Source organism: Geospiza fortis, unplaced genomic scaffold, assembly GCF_000277835.1.
Source record: "Geospiza fortis unplaced genomic scaffold, GeoFor_1.0 scaffold204, whole genome shotgun sequence".
NCBI lineage: Eukaryota > Metazoa > Chordata > Aves > Passeriformes > Thraupidae > Geospiza > Geospiza fortis.
In genome coordinates this window covers 498,342-516,958 of record NW_005054505.1, presented here as the reverse complement: position 1 = coordinate 516,958, position 18,617 = coordinate 498,342, and the positions used below count along the sequence as shown (strand labels likewise).

Genomic DNA, 18,617 nt, shown 5'->3' with positions numbered 1-18,617 from the left:
AGCGCGGCGCTGCCGCTGCCCCCGCGCGGGGTGTGAAGCCCCGGCCCCTCCTCCGCAGCCCCGGGCTCGCCCGCCCTGCTCGGGAGTGTGGTCCCTGCCGGGAGCCGCCGCGCCTGGCGCACAGAGGGAAGCGTTGATGCATCGCTGTGGAAATTCATTGTGTGACTTTCTGGGTATTTACTGAGTTTCAGACCGAGATGCAGCTCTTGAAAGCTTTATGGGCACTAGCAGGAGCAGCGATCTGCTGTTTTCTTATATTTGTCATCCACTCACAGTTTCTTAAAGAAGGTAATTGTATGTGCATGTCTACATATCCTGTTCTTTAATACTAAGATCTTTACGAGGTGCCTTAATTATTTTTACTGTTTCCAGTATGTTCTATTTACAGCAGTGCTTCCACGCTATTTTTCCTTTCCGTTAAAGCCTTCTCAGTTTTGTTGCTTTAGGTAATAGGTAGACTTAGACTTACATCTTTGCTAAATGTATATATATTATATGTATATATAAATATATATATATGAAATCTGTATGATGTTTATATTCGATGTTTTAGCTGACATCTCATTTCTTTATGGGGCACGTATAGTGTATAGAAAATATTTGTTGCTATCAGATGACCACAAAACAGTAGTCATCATGGGAATATTAATAAACCAAAAAGCCCCTTAACAAGTAAACGTCTTATTTTTATACCAAATCAATAGGCATCCTTTGCCTCTTCCTTATTCAGTACATTTTCAATAGATGGCACTAAAGTTCTATGGAAAGGGCAGGGCAGAGCAAATCCTGGGCATTCAGCGTCTTCCTTCTCTTCGCTGCCCCGAAAGGGGAAGAGGCCTTTGCGAGGCTTCAAGGCTCCTGTTTTTACCACCTTCTGGTCAGAAAACTGTGATTGCAATTTTTAGGAGAAAACAATTTGAATTGTCGGGCAGGCTTTCCTCTTTTTTTTTTTGGTCTTTTTTTTTTTTGTTCTACTTGAATTGGGTGGAAAAAAAATGTTTGATTAAGTGAGTAGAGGGATTTTTCCTGAGGAGTAACCCTTGTATTGCTCCTTTTTTGTTTTGTTTTCTTTCCTCAGGAAATTAGTATGTTCTTTTTTTCCTCTACTGCTAAAATAATCAGTCCATTTGTTACTTGTATAGCAAACTCTAGTCTGAGATTCAAGTGTGAATCCAGAAAAATGTATATGTATTTTGTGGTGGATGGGAAAGTCCAGTCCTGTTTTTTAAGCAATACTAGCAAAAATAACAAAACAATATGGGGGTTTTGGTGAACCCATTTTTTCTTTTTTTACCATTGTAGTTGACAGTATAGCTGGAGGGAAAAGGAGCTAAGCTTAGCTTGGAGTGCTGGCTGTGTAAAGCAGGGAAAAAACTTTTTTGTGACTGGGACAAAGTTTCACTCAAGGCTGGGCAAAGTGACTACCTTGCAACCTCTGAAGCGTCAGTACTGATTTTAATTTAGTGTCAGTCTAAGCAAAACATGAGACTCTCTTTTAACAGTTTTTTTTTTTTTTTTGTTCTGAAATTAACAAACTCTGTTTGGTTAATTTAGGAATATAATTCAGATACCTCCAGTGCTAAAGATTTCTCCTTTAAGAAACCTACCCATGTTGTAATTCATTGTGTGCAATGCCTCCCACATAGTAACTTATTTAACATTCTTTTAAAATGCTCAGACAACTGTATTTTTATGTATCTGTCTAATGACATGGCCTGTTCTGAGGAGATTTTGCAGACTTTCAGGCTATTTTTTTACTCTATTTGCCATTATACTGCTTTTTTTCTTCTTCAGTCTTTTAGGGCTTGAGGTCTGTGCTACTGTAAAAAATCCTCAAAAGAAGAAGCATTTTGTTTCCTTTAAAATATTTCATCGTGCCTTGTAGGAATAGAAAGCTAGCAAATGAAAACAGAACCCATGGCGGTACATGAAGGACTTTTAACACATTTTACATTTTTCTAGCAATTATAACCATTTTTAACATGGACTGCAGACAACAAACTGAAGCTCTTTAGCTTGTTGGATAACTTAATTAGATCAGTTTGTTTATATGTGTTCCTGAACCATTTCTGCTTTCTTTAGCAATGAAAACTATATACTGACTGTAAATTGCATATACTGGGACAGCTGTCAGACTTTTCTTGACAGGTGCTAATCTCCACGATAGCATTTTGGCCCTTTCCTTGCAATTACTTCAGGGGTGTATGTATTCCTTCCTCCCTGTGGTTTCAATAAAGACAGGGAATAGTTTGGTGGAGTTGAATGAAAACCTGCATGGTATGACTGAGCTTTTTTTTTTATGAAGAACTTTTAATATCCAATAAAAGTGAATGGTTTAAGCATAAGATATCTAAATGAAGGCATATAAAAGAATGAGAAATAGATAAAGCTGGATTTAAACTATGTATTGTAAGCAGTTTGCAAAACAAGATTTACTTTTACTTCTTTTTTTCATTTTTGAACCTGGTGTTTTATGTTACTTTCAATAAGAAAACAAAAAGTGTGAGGAAAGAACTAGCAAATAATTTAACCATATGCCTACCACATTCGTTTATTTAGTAAATATATATAAAGAAGAATACATGTGAGATTACCTCACTACCTTCATAAGATTTGAAATAGTTTTCTGATGTCCGAGTCATCCCTTTACATTATAATTTTATAAAAAGTTAGAAAAGCTGTGTCTCATTGCACATGATGTTAGACTGTTGATTTCCTGGCCAAAAGATTAATTTCCCATTGGAGCCTAATGAGCTACACAGGCTTGCTGTTTGTAACTCAGCTGTGTGGTCAAATTCCTAAGTTAGATGCTTGGACATTTTAATTTTATTATTGCTTGTGTAGAAGGATAATTTTCTGTTGTCCCAATGAACATTCAAATAAGCCACCAGTCTGAGTAGCTTGATCAGATTAGCTGATAACACCTATCTCCTGAGACAAGTCGATGGTACAAGTCCATACACCAAGCCTCTCTGTTGTATGCAGTACAGCTGATTCAAGAAGAATGACATGTAAAATTAATTAAAGTTCAAACCTGATTTATTAATGCATATTCTTTCAATTTTTGCATATTTCAAAATATTTACTGCTTATTATTTTTCCAGGGCTAGATTTTTAACAGAAAACTGACATAATCTTCACTTCACACAAAATTATATAATTACTACATATATTTTTCTGTGTTCATTTTCCTTTTACTCACTTGGAATTACTGATATTATGTGGTAGGTTATGGTCTTGTGGCCTATTAACACATTGTATTTTTTATAATTTCAGTTGTACTGTGTGGCTACAGTGTGTAGAACTTCATGACATCCAGCTGAAACTTATTACCAGAACCAAACCCTCCTTCAGTCCCATTCATAAATATGAGATTGTATGTTGGAATAGCCAACTGAGATTTTTTTTTTCTATAATTAATGTTAATTTCATGTTGATTTCATTTTAGTTCCTGTGCTGAAGTGGGCCTGTCTTAATTCTTAATATTTTTATATACATTTGTGGATTGAGGCAGTTTGGTAGTAGCATTACATTACTACCGTATAAATGGTGTTAAGAAACAATGAATGTCTGTTCTGAGATGAGTGGGAAAGAGCTGTTTAAATGTCTATTTTCATGAATATGGTTTTTTTCAGGAAGTGAAGAATGGGTAACACAGGGTGCCATTTTTCCACACTTAGGCTTTTGTGTGGAAATACAGGTCGTCCTGTGGCTAATCCGTTCCCCTATGTCCAATCTGTCCTTCAGTGTTTCTAAAAGATGAATAGAGCTGTGAACCCAGAAAAGGGTATTGTGATATATAATTGCAGTCCCATGCCTGTCTGATCTTCAAGCAAAGCAGTTTAATATACTCTAGTCAGCTGCAGTCAGTATGAATGTGTTTAAAATTTCAGTATCTAAAACTTTTTGCATAGGCTATTGAAAATTAAAAGTAACCAAGTATATTCACTACCCATGTCTGCTTTTAGGTGATTCATTATCTAATATTGTTTAACACATTTATTTAAAGAGAAATGAAAAGCATTTGAGTTGATGTTACACCCCATCAATTGTGGGACCTCCTTTGCCCCTGACAAGGACCTCTTTCATGTAGTAGAAGTTTTAACCATTCACACTCTGCAGTGATGGGGAAAGGTAAAGGATACAGTTTCCAAGTGTGTCTTTGAGTGTCATGGAAAGTAGGGCAGTTATGGAGTCACTTGAGAAGGGTGTGTGTACATGGCAGCCAAGGTGTGTTGCAGCCCTGGGTGTACTTTAAAACTTTGTTTACGTGCTGATAGCTCACTGGGGGATAGAAATGTCTAATTTATCAAAAGGTGTGTTGATGTTTTGAATGGTTTAGGAGATTTGGCTGATGTTAGCTTTGTTTGGAGAGGGACTGAACAGGAACAGATTAAATCTCAAGAATCTTTCTTAAAGTATAGAGGATTGGAATATTCAGATCTCAAAACTAGATTCCTAATCTCTTGGGTAGATGTTCAGTAAGCTCTGTAAAATAAGGTGATTTTCTGTTGATACACTGCAGTAGTTGAGACAAGAGAATTCCAGTGGTTCTTTTATAACCAGATGATTATGACTATAAACCAAAATTTAGTGTAATTTGTGCAGCTTTACTGTATACTTATATATATGAATAAGGTATCTGTTTAGCAAATTTTTCACAGTTATCTTTTTTTATCAGACAAAAATTAGCAATTATTTATTACACTTGTAGGCACTTCTGTGTCAATTCTATTTATAGAAATTAGTGTCACAATAGTAAAAAATACTACAGCACATTTTTAAAAAAGAGTGCAGTATTACACATAATAACCTGGCTAAGTTTTATACTTAACATCTTTTTTCTGTCACTTTTTATACAGATTTAAATACTTCATCCTGCTCTAAAACTACAGAAAAAGCTTTTTGCATATTTTTGTTTTTAACATGTACGTTTTGACACTGACAATAATAGGGCACATATTCTATTTAGCTGTGTAACCCCAAAGAACTCTGCTGCTTCTTCTGCTAATGTTTGAAAATGTCTACTGAGAGTATACCCAAGATGATTTTTAAAGAGCTTTCTGCTCATATAACCTGATGGCTTGAGGAAGCTGGTATTGCTAATGTTTATTGCTCTGTAAAACCTTTTGAGGAAAGGAGCAGTTATCTTCTAAAACGTTTTGAGCCTTTGGCCCTCAAAATTTTCCTAGAAATAACTTGAATGTGACTTAGTATGACAGATAATATTGCTATCTTTTCCTTTTTCTTCTATCTTTAAAACATTAAAAAATACTTGAATCAGTTAAATGCGGAAGGATAATTCCTTTTAAGAATGTGGGAGGAAAGAAAAAGTTTTGTTTTGTTTTATTTTTTCAGTTTTCCCTTTTATGCTTTACCTGTGTCTCAAAACAGTAAGATACCTTGCATACCAGATGTGCTGCATATGTTACCTATATATAGTAAAACTGAGTTGAGGACGGCGTGTCCCAGCTGCAAATTTGCTGAAGGGTTTGTTACATTTAATGCACTGTAGTATAATTTTTTTCTACTGTCTCTCTTCCATACACTTTTTGGAGGGATATTGTGAAGAGGCAGATATGAATGATATTTTCAGTGCAGGACATCAGGGTAGAGAGAAGCACAAAATGCAGAAGTGGAAAGTTTATTCTTCCCATCCAGGAAACAGAATTGGTGGTTGAAAAGCCCTAGGCTTGAATAAGGGCTACATAGGAAAGAAAATGTGAAAGTATCCAATCTCTTTTTGCATTTTTTATATAGTTTTATGGCAGCTAAATAGAGTTAAGACCCAGTTGTGGCTGTGCAATGGTGTGTGGCTCATTGGAGCTGCAGAAAAATGAGAGGAAGTCCTGCTTTGAGATAAAATATCTTTGCATTTTAAATTTTTTTATATTTCCAGTCCGTTGCTTTTTGTTTGCTTGTTTTTTTCAATAGGATTAGAGAGGTGTAGCAGTGTACAAGGTGGACAAATTAGAGAGGTGTAGCAGTGAATGGAAGCAATGCAGACAAAATTCTCAATCATTTACTTTTCAGGGAGGCAGGAAAGATGTTCTCTGCGTGGCATCTGCTGTGCTGGGATGTACCAAGAGGGGGAGTCTGACAGGTTTTCTGCCCATGGGAGGAAGCTTTGAAATAGTCTTTCACTTTGGGTGTTTAATATGAACGACTTGTATGTCTTCACAGGGAACTGCACCATCGATGGTATAAATCTCCCAGTTTTCCCTACTGAGCAACTTAAGAAAAGCCATTAGCAAGAGATTTTTCAGTAGCCTTTTTAGGATTGCCTGTTTTCATAGCCCAGGAGCACAAGTGATGAATTATTGACCTTTCTCAGCATTTATCAGCACTACCTGTTCCTAAAGGCAGTACTATAGACTGGAGTGAGTCACATCATACAAAAGTGCATGCTTTTTAGATCTGTTGGTTAATATTTATTTTTCTTGTTTCTTAGCAGGCATACACTGTATCAAATATTAAACTGCCCAAACAAGACACACACAACTGAGACTTTTCGAAACGGAACTAAAAGGCCAAATAAAAAAAAAAGCATGTATTTACAAGTTGAATTCAATATAATATTGCTGAGAGAAGCCATATTTTTTTTTAATTCACTAGTCAAAACATAGATAAAATTATTCTCTTCTTGTATATATTTTAAAAAAAATTCTTTATAATCACATGAAGAAAAGACACAACACAATTGTACTAATTAAAATAAAAGTATTTGTTTTCTGGTAGTATTTAGATATCCCAGTTGGAATTGGTCATTCAGCCGAGTATGACTGGCCAACTGGGGTATCTGTTCCACCCACTATTGCATTTTAGCTAAGATTTGTTTTTCTTGGAAATTACATCCTCATGCTACTTACAACCCATAGTGATAGTAGCTTCTGTTTAAAAAAACCCTTTTATTTGCCTAAATGTGCTTTCTATGCTTGTTCTAGAAATCCAACACAATATAGTGGATCTGCCTATTCATTATATTTTACCTTTGGCACCACATCAGTTCACAAGTAAATCTTACTCAGAGCAATACATCTTCATACTAATTGTTGTTAGTCTTGTGAGAAGCAATGAGTAGCATGTTTGGAATATGTCCAAACAGGAAATTAATATAGAAATAAACAGTGCTAATATTTTCTAAAGACAGACTGTGTACTAATGTGTGTTTTCACATGAGTGATGTATTATTTTTGACCATATAAAGGAAAGGAGATTGTATTAATTTATCAGGGAAAAAGTTATTTGTAATGGGCAAGTATTTTCTGAATCTCAGCTTTTTTCTAATGTTCCACAAGGCTATGTGGTGTTTGAAAGTCTGCATGTTTAATTGTAGTCACACATGAGAAAAGATTAAGTGGATCCACAGGAGAACAAAGGGAATAGCTAAATCTTTAGGAGATATGACCTAGAAAAAAGAACTAAAGACACTAGTATTACCAAGTTTAGAGAAGAGATTACTAGCATGATAAAATATTTCAGTGGGTAAAATTCTTCCTTGAAAATAACAAACCATCCTTTCTGTAAAGTGGGGAGATCATAAGGAGCAATGAATGCAAGCTGGTTTGAAAGAAATTTAAGCTAGACATTGGGAAAGGTTGCAGCAGGACAGATTTGTGCTGGTGCTGTAAGGAGAACTTGCTATTGGCAAGAACAGTTAAGCATTGAGATAGATTTTCTTGAGAAGTTGTGGAATAGGAGAGTTTTATTTTCAGATCACAGTCTTGTCTGTTGAGAACAGTATTCTTAAATTGAACCACACAGGTGGACTAGGTGATTTCTTGAAGTCCGATTCTCTGAAATGTGCATTTACCTAAAACTTATGAAGGTGAAAGATATTTAAACATCTAACTTCAGGGCAATTTTCTGTTGGCTGCTGAAGTCCATAGGCTCATGAGAAATTATCCTAGGGTCTGAAAATATCAGAGAACAAAAAAAAAATCCAAGAAATCAGCTGGTGTTTTAAGTATTTTATTAGCTGAATCATAACTTTTTTTTTAGTTGCAGATGTAATTTAAAAACAAACAGTAAAGTAACAGAAAATATCATGATTCATGTAAGTGAAGATTACTTTTTAAGTAGTGTTTGTCTTGCAAGCTATTTAGGACTCAAAGGTGTCCTGAATCAGGACTGTGCTCTGTTTCGACTTCTTCATAGGCAATGAGCAGTGAAATGGAGATATTAGTCTAATTCACATTCTGGTATTCCTTATAAGATGTGGATTTGTGTTAAAGATTGTTTGTTTCTACCAGTCTGCTCTTTTTACTCCAGCATGTGAAGGGCTTATCTCCAGGTTATCCTATGGCTACTCTGACATCTGATATTGGAAACACAGAACCTGCCCCAGAACAGGGTGAGGTGCAAATGGCTTTGTAAAATTCTCTGCTAACATGGGCCTGTTTGGTGCTATGGGTTGTTAAAAACTTTGTGTTCATTGCAGTCTGCAGTGGTGTTTATCTTGATGCAGTGCTGTTCAATTTTTAGATGTCTCTGTAGTTCCAAATCCGTTAGCAAAAGAAGAATTAGCAAGTTGTGCTGACAGAAATGCTTCTGGGTTGATGTAAGGACAGGGAGAGATCACTCACTAATTACCATCACAGACAAATTCTTCTTAATAAAGAAATAATTCAGGGAAGAATTAATTTAATTTATTGCCAGTAAAAAGCAGAGTAGACTCACAAGAAACAAACCCAAATCTTAAAAGACTTTCACCCCCTGACTCTCCACTTCCTGAGCTTCACTTTACTCCCAATTTTTCTGCCTTCTCCCCTGAGTGGTGCAGGGGGATGGGAAAGAGGAGTTGCAGTCAGTTCATCAAACATTGTCTCTGTTTCTCCTTCCTCTTCATACTCTTCCTTGTCTCTAGCATGGGGTCCCTCCTATGGAAGACACGCCTCCACAAAGTCCTCCAGCATGGGTCCTTCCATGGGGCTAGTCAATCAGGGCAGACTGCTGCAGTGTGGGCTCCTCTCTCCCTGGATCCACAGGTCTTGCTAGGAGCCTGCTCCACTGTAGGCTTTCTGTAAGGCCACAGCGTGCCTTGGCCATCCATCTATCCTTCTGTTAGCATGGAGGAGTCCTTCAGAGGCTGCAGGGGGATCTCTGCTCTACTGTGGATCTCCATGGGCTGCTGGGGAGCAGCTGCCTCACCACGGTCTTTGCGGGAATCTCTGCTCTGACCCCTGGAGCACCTTCTCCCCTTCTTCACTGGCCTTGGTGTCAGTGTCAGCAGGGCTGGGGGTTTCTCTCCCATATTCTCATTCCTCTTTTTTGAATGCTGCTGGTGTTGCACCGATCCCCCCCCCCCTCCCCCCCAAAATATGTAGTCACAGAGGTGCTACCACCATCACTGATGGACTCAGTTCTGGCCACAGTGTGTCCATCTTGGAACTGCTTGGCATTGGCTTCCTTGGACACAGAGGAAGCTTCCAGCAGCTTCTCACAGAAGACATCCCTAACCCCCCCCCCAAACATTGCCATGCAAACCAAATATTTCAGTCCACAGCTTGTGCTTGGAGCAAGTTTTGTGTGGAATTATTTTGTGTCTGTGGAACAGTTATGCACTACCAAGCTTTTCTCCTTAGAGATGCAGAGGACCTGGGTACTAGTTCTTGCTTTCTTGAGCAGTACTAATGTTTCTTAAAACACAAGAAATAAAAGTTTTTTGAAGTTACTATATGACAAGTTAAAATTTCTTCATCCCTCTACACTAGCTTTTGAAAAAGCACTTGAATTTTATGTGGTTTTGTGTTGACTGCTAATTAATCCTGACAACAACGTCATATGATATCTTTTGAAATTTGCTACTTTCTTTATTAAATTAAATTATTTTTAAATTATTTTTTTTTCTGCTTTATTCTTTCAATGCAAATTTATGTCTTTAAGGACGAAAAAAACCAAAACTCTGCTCCATTACTCAGACTTGCACATGTTTTGGAGATGTGCATTGTGAATCTGGGAATAGATTTAGCCTCAAGAGAATCGAACAGTTGTTTGAAATGGTCAATGCTTGAGTATCACCTTGCTTATGGCTATGAACTAATTGAGATTAAACTTAAATGGTTGTGAAGATGCTTTTTCTTCCTGTGCATCAGCAGGTCCCATTATCTGTTAATCCTTTAAAAGTATTATTTAGTCATTAAGCGAAATGAATGTTCTTTTTTATTCCTCTTTTGTTCTAGCTTTTGCCTTTGTTTTTATAATGCATGCTGGTAGAGGAAGTAAAGAGGCTTCAGCTTCATTTATTGTGAAAAGATCTTGTAACTGTTTTAAGCATTTTTGTGTACTTGGCTATAAAACTATATAGATTGTACCAGATGCTGCCTTATCTTATTTTATAGAATTATAATGGATGCTGATGAGTTTTAGATGCAAGCCTTTAAAGATAAAAATCACTTTGCTGTGTGTTATTTTCTTTAGTAGAATATAGCAACAGCCCCATTTTGTTGACTCTTTTCAACTTTCCATTATTTTGATTAACATTTTAGTAAAACTTCTTGTATTTTATTATTCTAAGAAGTTCTGTGTCTTCCCTAAAGACTGTTAAAACATTAAATGTGTATTTTACCTGTTATTTAGCAAATAGTGACGTGATTTTCAGGTGGGCTGAATACCCAAGAACTCCCATTACCTGCAGTTAGAGACTGTATACTAAAACATGGATTGACCATTTTTGTGGCCATGTCCACCTATTAATTTAATGTCAAAGCCCAACAGATTTATTATAACTACTGGTTAATTCATAAATAGACAAATATCCATTTTGTTGTGATATATAGGCATCACTTGTACTGTTACGTATTTTTAAAACGAGGTGTTATATGTTTAATTAGCAGCAGTTTCTCCTTTTTGTTGCACTTTTCTGATCCCAAAAGCATTTTGCAAACCACACATGACTTTTCACTTAATCAAAATTAAACTTTGGTAACAGCCTTAAGAAAGCAGATCTGTAAGATAAGAAAGTTGAAGGGAACAATATGATTGTTTGATGTTAGGGATGAAATCTTGTCTCAATTGAAATTGATGTAGAACTTCTTGCTGTTTTCATTTATGGTCCTGCACAGAACTAAGATTTTACTTTGGTATATTTTTGCCTTGGTTTATTGACCTGGGATAGTGTCCTTTCCATCTGTAAGGTGTGTGAGGTAAATATCTTTGGAAGATAATCCATGCTGAAAGTCTTTCAAAACAACTGATTGAAGCATGTATTTAACTGGGAAGGTTCTGCTCCACGCCACAGTTCCTTGTCTCATACTTGGGCACTGCAGCTCCTGATGACACTGTTTTCTGATGGTAAAGTGAGGCTATTTTCCTTATTCTACAGACCCTAAAAATTATGGCTGTTGTGCAACTTCATACTCCAATGCAGTGAATTATTAGTGTTTGTTAGTAGTATGTGCTTCTACTTAATTATGCACTTAGGCCTTATCTGGAGCCAGAACCGTATCCTTGCAGTCGCTTAACAAGTCTAGAGATGCTCGCTGTTCGCAGAAGTGGTGCAAGAAAAAGATTCTTAAATTATACATGAGCAAGTAGTTAAAATAACAGAAGTTATGAAATATCATTTCTCCTCAGTGTCTCTTCACAGGCATTTTCATCATCTAGATGCTGAATTTCTTTAATAGTTCTTGTCTACTTTTAGTTTCTCTCTTGCATGCTCTCTGAAGAGAATTCAGCTTCCTCCTGCATGCACCCATGGGAACATGGGCAAAAAAGATAGTCAAGGGATCTCATGATTCTGAATACTCTGGGTTTTTTTTCCCCTGGTTTCTAGGCTCTCTGAGAAATAAATCCCATGTTCCCTCCTCCTGTGTGCTTATATAACTACAAGTATAGCCTTGACTGTCCCTTCACCCATTATAAAATTGTTACAGTCTGATTTTTAGCTTAGAATAGGGCTGGCTGCATAATCTAGTTCACTGGGCATTAGGGTTTTGTGTACTAGCTAATGAATTACCAGTATCCTGATTTAATTTTGTTGGAAAATAGTCTGATTTTTTTTTTTCTAATATGACAGAGAACTAGGATGAAGATGGGCTTTGTGCCCTTTTTATAAGTAATTTGTCTTTGCTAGATGGTTATTTTTCACTAGATTACTTGGTTGCAAACTTCTGGGCAACTGTTCCCTTAAGAAGACAGCACAGATCACAGAATTATAGAGTGGTTTGGGTTGGAAGGGATGATCTATTTCAATAAATAAATATATATATAAATCTATAAATAGCTTTAGATAAATCTTCCAAATAGATATAAAGATGATCTATTTCAATCCCCTTCTATGGGCAGGGACACCTTTTACTAGACCAGGTTGCTTAGATGCCCATGGTGGGGAGACCAAGTTTTATATGTTGTTAACCTCCTACGTTTTCATGTGTGTTTTATTGTATTGTCATGTTTTAAAGTTTTCTTCCTCACTTTTGTGAGCTCCATTATGATAAAAGCTAAAATGCGTTAGATTTATAATAATTTTTAATATTAAACTCAGTTAATAGAAAATATATATGTTTATTAATAGTGTAAAAATGAATTGAAAGTCTCTATTTATTGCAGGTATTTTAATGAGTAGATTGAAAATTCTTGTCAGTTCACAAGCTGAGATTTGCAGTTCTCTTTTTTTTCAGCAGACAAGAAATGGGAGTCAAATTAAAAGGAGTAGCTTTTCTTTCGGATTCATTCTGATGCTACGACTCTCTGACATGGTGATGAAGATGTCACGTCTATCTCTGGGTTTACATAATTCCTGTAATGCTCACTGTAACAAGGAACTGCAGACACCTGTGCATTTTAAGGCAGGCAAGTTCTTGAATTCAGTAAGCCTATCCAGAACCAGAGAGGCATATCAAAACACAATTTTCTTCCTAAAAAAACAAAGCAGTCATACTTTCTTTTTCAGATTTTTAAAATTTTTATTACAAAAAAGTGAATGAAAACCCAGTAAAATGGGTTTTTAATGGAATTAGCAGTAAAAAGAGCAAGAAAAGGACTGAAATTTGCAGCATATTTTCATTTTCTAGACATTTATAATTGTAAAAGTCAAAGAGAAACCTTTGCCATAAAACTCATTGTTTGATTGCTTTCTCCTGCACTTATTTATTGTTATAGTTTAAAAATCAAGGTTAAGCAGAGATGTGCTTACAAACTGATTTAATCCCAACTTGTGCTCACTGTAACTTCATTTTTTAATATAAAATGTAGCTATTTAAAGTAAAAAGCTATTCTGATTCCGTATATGAGAAGAAATTATGTACAAACACAAAGGAAATAAAGAGTTTGTAATGAAGCCTCAAAGTTAATTTACATTTTGAGGAAACAAAAAAGTTGCCATAGTAACACGTAGGTTGCAAAAATTTTCTGAATCTGATGCATTAGACTGAGGAAACTCTTATCTTGCATGGCATGTTTCTCTAGTTTTGTGAATAAGAGCATAAATCTGTGTATTTGGCCACAAATTTGTGCAAAACATAAAAAAATACGCAGACATTAGTAAGTTATGCAAACGGAGTCTTTTCCAATCAGCTTTCTAATTATGTTGCTCCTAAGATAATTGTTGTTTTGAATCTTTTTCCCTAAAAAAAAAGTGGGATATATAGGTGCTTTTCAGTATAAGATTTTGTTGCATCTCTGTTGCTCAGCAACTGTGCAGTTAATATTGATGATTTTTACACATGCTGGGCACTATATTCTGTCCCCATAAATTCTTTTTAATTCTATTAAAATGGTTAACTTTTTTCTCTAGAACAAACTTACCAAGAATGTTTTTATATTCAACTTCAGGGCTTTGCTGAACAGATGAAAAGATAGAGTTTAATAATAGGATTCATTTTTGCTATTTTAAAAGGCCAGTTTTAATACTATGCACTGTGAGTATTGTAAACTGTAGTTCTGAGTGCCATGGGCTCTTCTGTTACCTTTCTAACTCCAAACTAAGCAAATAACTTTCATGGAGTTATATGTAGTGTCAATTTTTTTTTACTAATTAATTTACTGCATATCTCAGCTCTCAGCAAGCAGCCAGTTTTTATTTTCAGTGCTACTTATATATTTAAACTGATTAGGAATTATGTATGAAATAATGTTTTTACCCAACCATTGTCTAATGCATTTAAGTATTGCTGTGTTGGGCCCGTCCCTACTGATGATTGCCAATGACCTTTTGACTTGTGGAAGGTCTGAGCTATGTAACTTTTTAAGGTGAAGTTTTTGCTGACATCTGATACAGTTGAGTGTTATAGCTTGGGTAATTCTTCTGTACTGGTGTGTTAGATTTACAAATAGGTCTCATTTTTATGTATGTTAAATGTAATAACAGGAAGAACTTATGACTAGATAGCACTACTGTATACCACCATTGCCATTTTTCAGCTGCAGTTCTATTGCAAAGTCTCCTTTCCCATTATAAATTTTTAGTATATATTTTTTTTAATTAGCATTTATTCTTTCCTATAGAATCATAAAAAATAAGTCAAAAAGCACACAGCAGATCTGAGTACACCTGGGCCATTATTTTGCTTTCAGACCTCTCATGATGGAGATTCTACAGCTTTCCCAGATTTTCATGCTGCACTCATCTGTTATGTCTGCATTTACTCTTGAGTGGTTGCTGTGGTATCAATCATTTTGTCATGTGGGAAGGCTTGAGCAGAAAGCACACACATACATAAAGAGCTCTTTGAAATCCTAACATACTTAACCCAATTAAATTGTAAAGATAGTACTTTATGTGTGATTGCTGGGTTGAAGTTGCAGAATGTAGTGAACAGCAAATCAAAAAGCAGTGTTCAGTCACTGCTGGGGAGGAGGAAGACTTGCTGAGACCCCAGTGGTGAGGTGTGGCATCCCTAGCTGAGAAGGCACATGGACAATCCCATTATTCCTTGGCCTCTGCCCCTGAAGAAGCAGCAGCCATTTTCTATGGCTATTTATTTTATCTTTTGCACCTCATACAAGGGTGTTTTACACGTGTGAGATGCATGTTCCCTGGTTTTTCCTTGTGTTCTGCTGTTTCTACTGAACTTGCAAAGCTAACATTCCTTCAGTAACCAGTAACTGGCCGTGATTGGTGTTTCTGCTCCCATCCTCAAAATTTTACATCCTGGGAGGCCCCTGCTTCTCATCACTGCAGCATCAAAATGGCTTCTTGTACTGCCCTGGGTACTCATCCTCTGCTTTCCCAAAATATCCCAGGCCAGCTGACCACTAGTGGTTTTAGAGGTTGCCAATTGAATTTGCTATGTAAAGATATTCCAGAGTTTTTAAACACAAGTCTGTGCATTTACTGTTTAGGAGTAGCATCCATGAAGCTCCGACCACCCCTGTGGTTGTCCAGGACTTCCAGCATGTCTTGTGAGCACAGTTCATAACAATTCATTTGATATTGTGACTAATGTTTTTGTGCTGATGTTTTGCTTCCCACGGAAAGGTAAATGTATAAGGGGGAATTTTACTGACTTTTTTTCCCTGTTTTAAAAATACATGAGTTCCTCTTCATTTGAGGTATTGAAGGTATTCAAAGCAGCACTTTGAAGGTACTCAAAACCACAAATTATTGAAGGTATTCAAAGCAGGAAATCTTGCTCTCCTCAAAGTTTTGAAGGAGGTCACTAGCAAATCTTTGTCCAATGGGATATAAAAAGTCATGTTTGAAATCCACTTTTATGGAAACATTTGGTACTTGGGAGTATTTAGGACACGCAGTTGCTACTGTTGGCAATCTTGAATATTTTTGAAAATCATCCATCTCTAATTGCTGCTTTGTGCAGCCTCACTTTGTGTTTCTGTTTTCTAAAGTCTTGGCAAATATGTAGCTTGTTTCTTTATGGTAGAGATGCTAACTAAATTTCATTTTAGGGGGCAAAGTCTATGAGGAAATATTCCTTGCATATACTTAGGTCCATGTATATACTGCTAAGATCCATGCTCTTCATTTTTTTATCAGGGTGCTGCTAGGCTGGCAGCTCTCTGGGAATGGAGTGCAGGGGGTGTTGGGGCCCCCTGCGAGACCTGGCAGCCAGGACCCTTCCCAACACAGCCCAGAGCCAGGCAGCCAGGGGCACAGGGACAGCCCTGGTCCTGGGAACAGGGAGAGGCCAGGCTGGCCCATGGCTGGGCAGTGAAGGGCTGGTGGGGGCTGGAGACCAGTCCTGCTGTGGCATTGCTGTGATGGCCCTGTGGGCTGGAATGAGGTTCTAGGATGTGGGCAGGATGTGCCAAGCAGGGACATTGGAACCTTCAAGGCCCTGATGTTGGATCTGCTTTTGTGGCTGATCCACTAAGTCCCTTGTGTGTGCTATAAAGGCATCAGGAGCCTACCAGCATTCATTGACACACTGCCTTTTGCATATTATGTGGCAGATATAGACTTGTCTTTTGAAGGCCATGCACATTACTCTGTGGATGGGGTAATGGGCCCTGAACGAGCTCAGTGTGGACTGGCACTTGGAGATAAATTGAGCCCCGTCCTTGGGGTGATTGATACATTGCTGCACCATGTCAGTTCTTCAGGGAAGTAGGATCTGTGCTCCTGAAAATGTCACTTCTTCAGAAGAATAGAAAAGGAATGCGAGAATGGGGGGTTAATACTAAATTGAACTGTATTGGGCTTCCTTTAATGTTATCTAACTGATGTTATCAGTTAGGTCCTCCTTCTCTAAACTGTGTTAAAATGAAAGGTTTGCTGTGTTTTAATAGTACCTGAAAGTTGTAGAAAGGTATGTAGTTGTCTGCTGTGGATGTGACTTTGTGAAGCATTTTGGGATGCAGGATCCACTGCAGGATACTTTTAAACTAGTACTTTTATCTCCTTTCCATTTTCCTTTATTCCACCTGATGCTTCAGACAATGAGTAACATTGAATATGGGACAGCATAGTTACATCTACAATGAATGGACAGTGTTGCCATGACACAGAATTTAGGAATCATTTTAGTATCACATAGAAGGACACATTTAAAAGTAGCACAAATATGTAGTTTTACATTGCAATCTTAAATTGTAGAAATTAGGCACAAAATATGCATGGTTGAATTGTTTTTTCCCTCTCTCTATATTGCTTATTGTGATGTTACAACAATAGGACTTGCATCCCCTCAAGTAAAGTGATACTTGACTGTACTTGTGATTGTGATAGAGTAGCTTATATTTCAGATATTGTATGCTTAAGTCATATATAAACATATTGATTAAAACTGCAGTAATACAAAGTGCTCTTTGTATTACTGTATGCAAAAGACAGGCTGCAATGTCAATGAGACCCACACTGTCCTTCTGGGACATAATTTACATAGTCTGCAATTATGATTTCTCAAAGGACATTTGATAGCACTATGCTATGCTGCAGGTAAATGAGTAACCAGAACTCTTAGAAATTAATTCAGCTTGAACAGTGTGTACTCTTCTTAAATTCTGCAAGTATCTCAGCTTATATCTGTGTGCAGTGAATGTGCAATATACAGTGAAGCTTTGCTGGTCATCCCTCTCTGCCAAGGCTTTACTTTGTATTTTGATTGTATCACAGTCCAGCTGTCCTGCAAGTTTGTGTACAGTTTTGAGGCTTGACAGGCTTAAATGCACATTCATGGATGGTAGTTTGACCAAATTTCAGTTTAGCTGCAAGAGTGACTGCTAGCAGTAGAGTGGATGTGCTTTACTTCTAAGACATCTTCCTTGCATTTTCTTTGCATCTCAGAATATGTAAGGTGCTTTTGGTTTTCAGTTGTATATAATAACTAAAATTTGAGTTTTGGATGAAAATACGTGTGTGATGAAAATGCATGTGATCACATACAAGGTATTGAATTTTTAGTGAAAGAAAAAAGAAAGTGATGAAAGGTTTATTTATAGTTAGGATGCATGCTTTCCATATTTTACACAAGCAAAAACATTCTTATTTATATATCTTTACTTTTCTGTGATGAAACCTGAGTTAACATGTTTGAAGTGTACCTTTATGTTCTGAGGTATTAGGTCTACATATACTGGGAACATGAAACTTAAAAATATGTCATAAATACTGTATGGAAGGGACTTGAATGTTATTACTAGATACTTATTAGTATATGTCATTAGTTTTAATGAGCTTAGTTTTCCAAAGGTTTGTAGCAAGGGGTGGAAGATGGAGACTAATTCTAGACTTGCTGGCTAGTCAAAGACAATTGCTGCCTATAGCCAGTAAACTCTGAACTTGCACACTGAAGCATTTGTTGGCAAAAAGCTTCATCAACCCTGACTATAAGTGTAGTGTTTCCTTACAAATGTAAAGTTGATAGTCTTAAACACTGTAGGTCCCTCTCTTTTGATCAGCTCTGCAACTGTTCTGTTGCTCAAGCCCTTTTGCTCTCTTTTGCCCTTTCCCAACATTTATTCATCTAATTAAATTTTTCAAGTTGAGCACCAGAACTTTGTAGGCCCTAACAGTCAACTACATTATATTCTGACTGTAAACTGAGTTTGTTGAAGATTTTTTCACTTCTTAATCCCATCATAGGCTGTTTCAGATTTTCATTGCTGTTTTTACTGGGAATCTGATATTTTTTTCACCTTAATTTATTTGTGGTACATGTCCATTTGTTATTTTACACTTTCCCTCCTTCCAGTATGTGTACCCACTTAAATTATTAATA

At 36.7% G+C, this 18,617-nt stretch overlaps 1 protein-coding gene across 4 annotated transcripts in view; it reads left to right on the top strand.

Annotated features, from left to right (window-relative positions):
* The window catches only part of TAFA5 (TAFA chemokine like family member 5), a 467,160-nt gene that overhangs the window by 111,740 nt on the left and 336,803 nt on the right, over positions 1–18,617 (top strand). The window contains exon 1 of one of the 4 annotated variants that reach the window (XM_031063461.1): positions 1–288. The exons of the other annotated variants lie outside the window; for them this stretch is intronic. Coding sequence (XP_030919321.1) covers positions 198–288 — 91 coding nt within the window. The 5' untranslated portion in view covers positions 1–197. The remainder of the gene's footprint in view (positions 289–18,617) is intronic. 4 annotated transcript variants of the gene reach the window in all.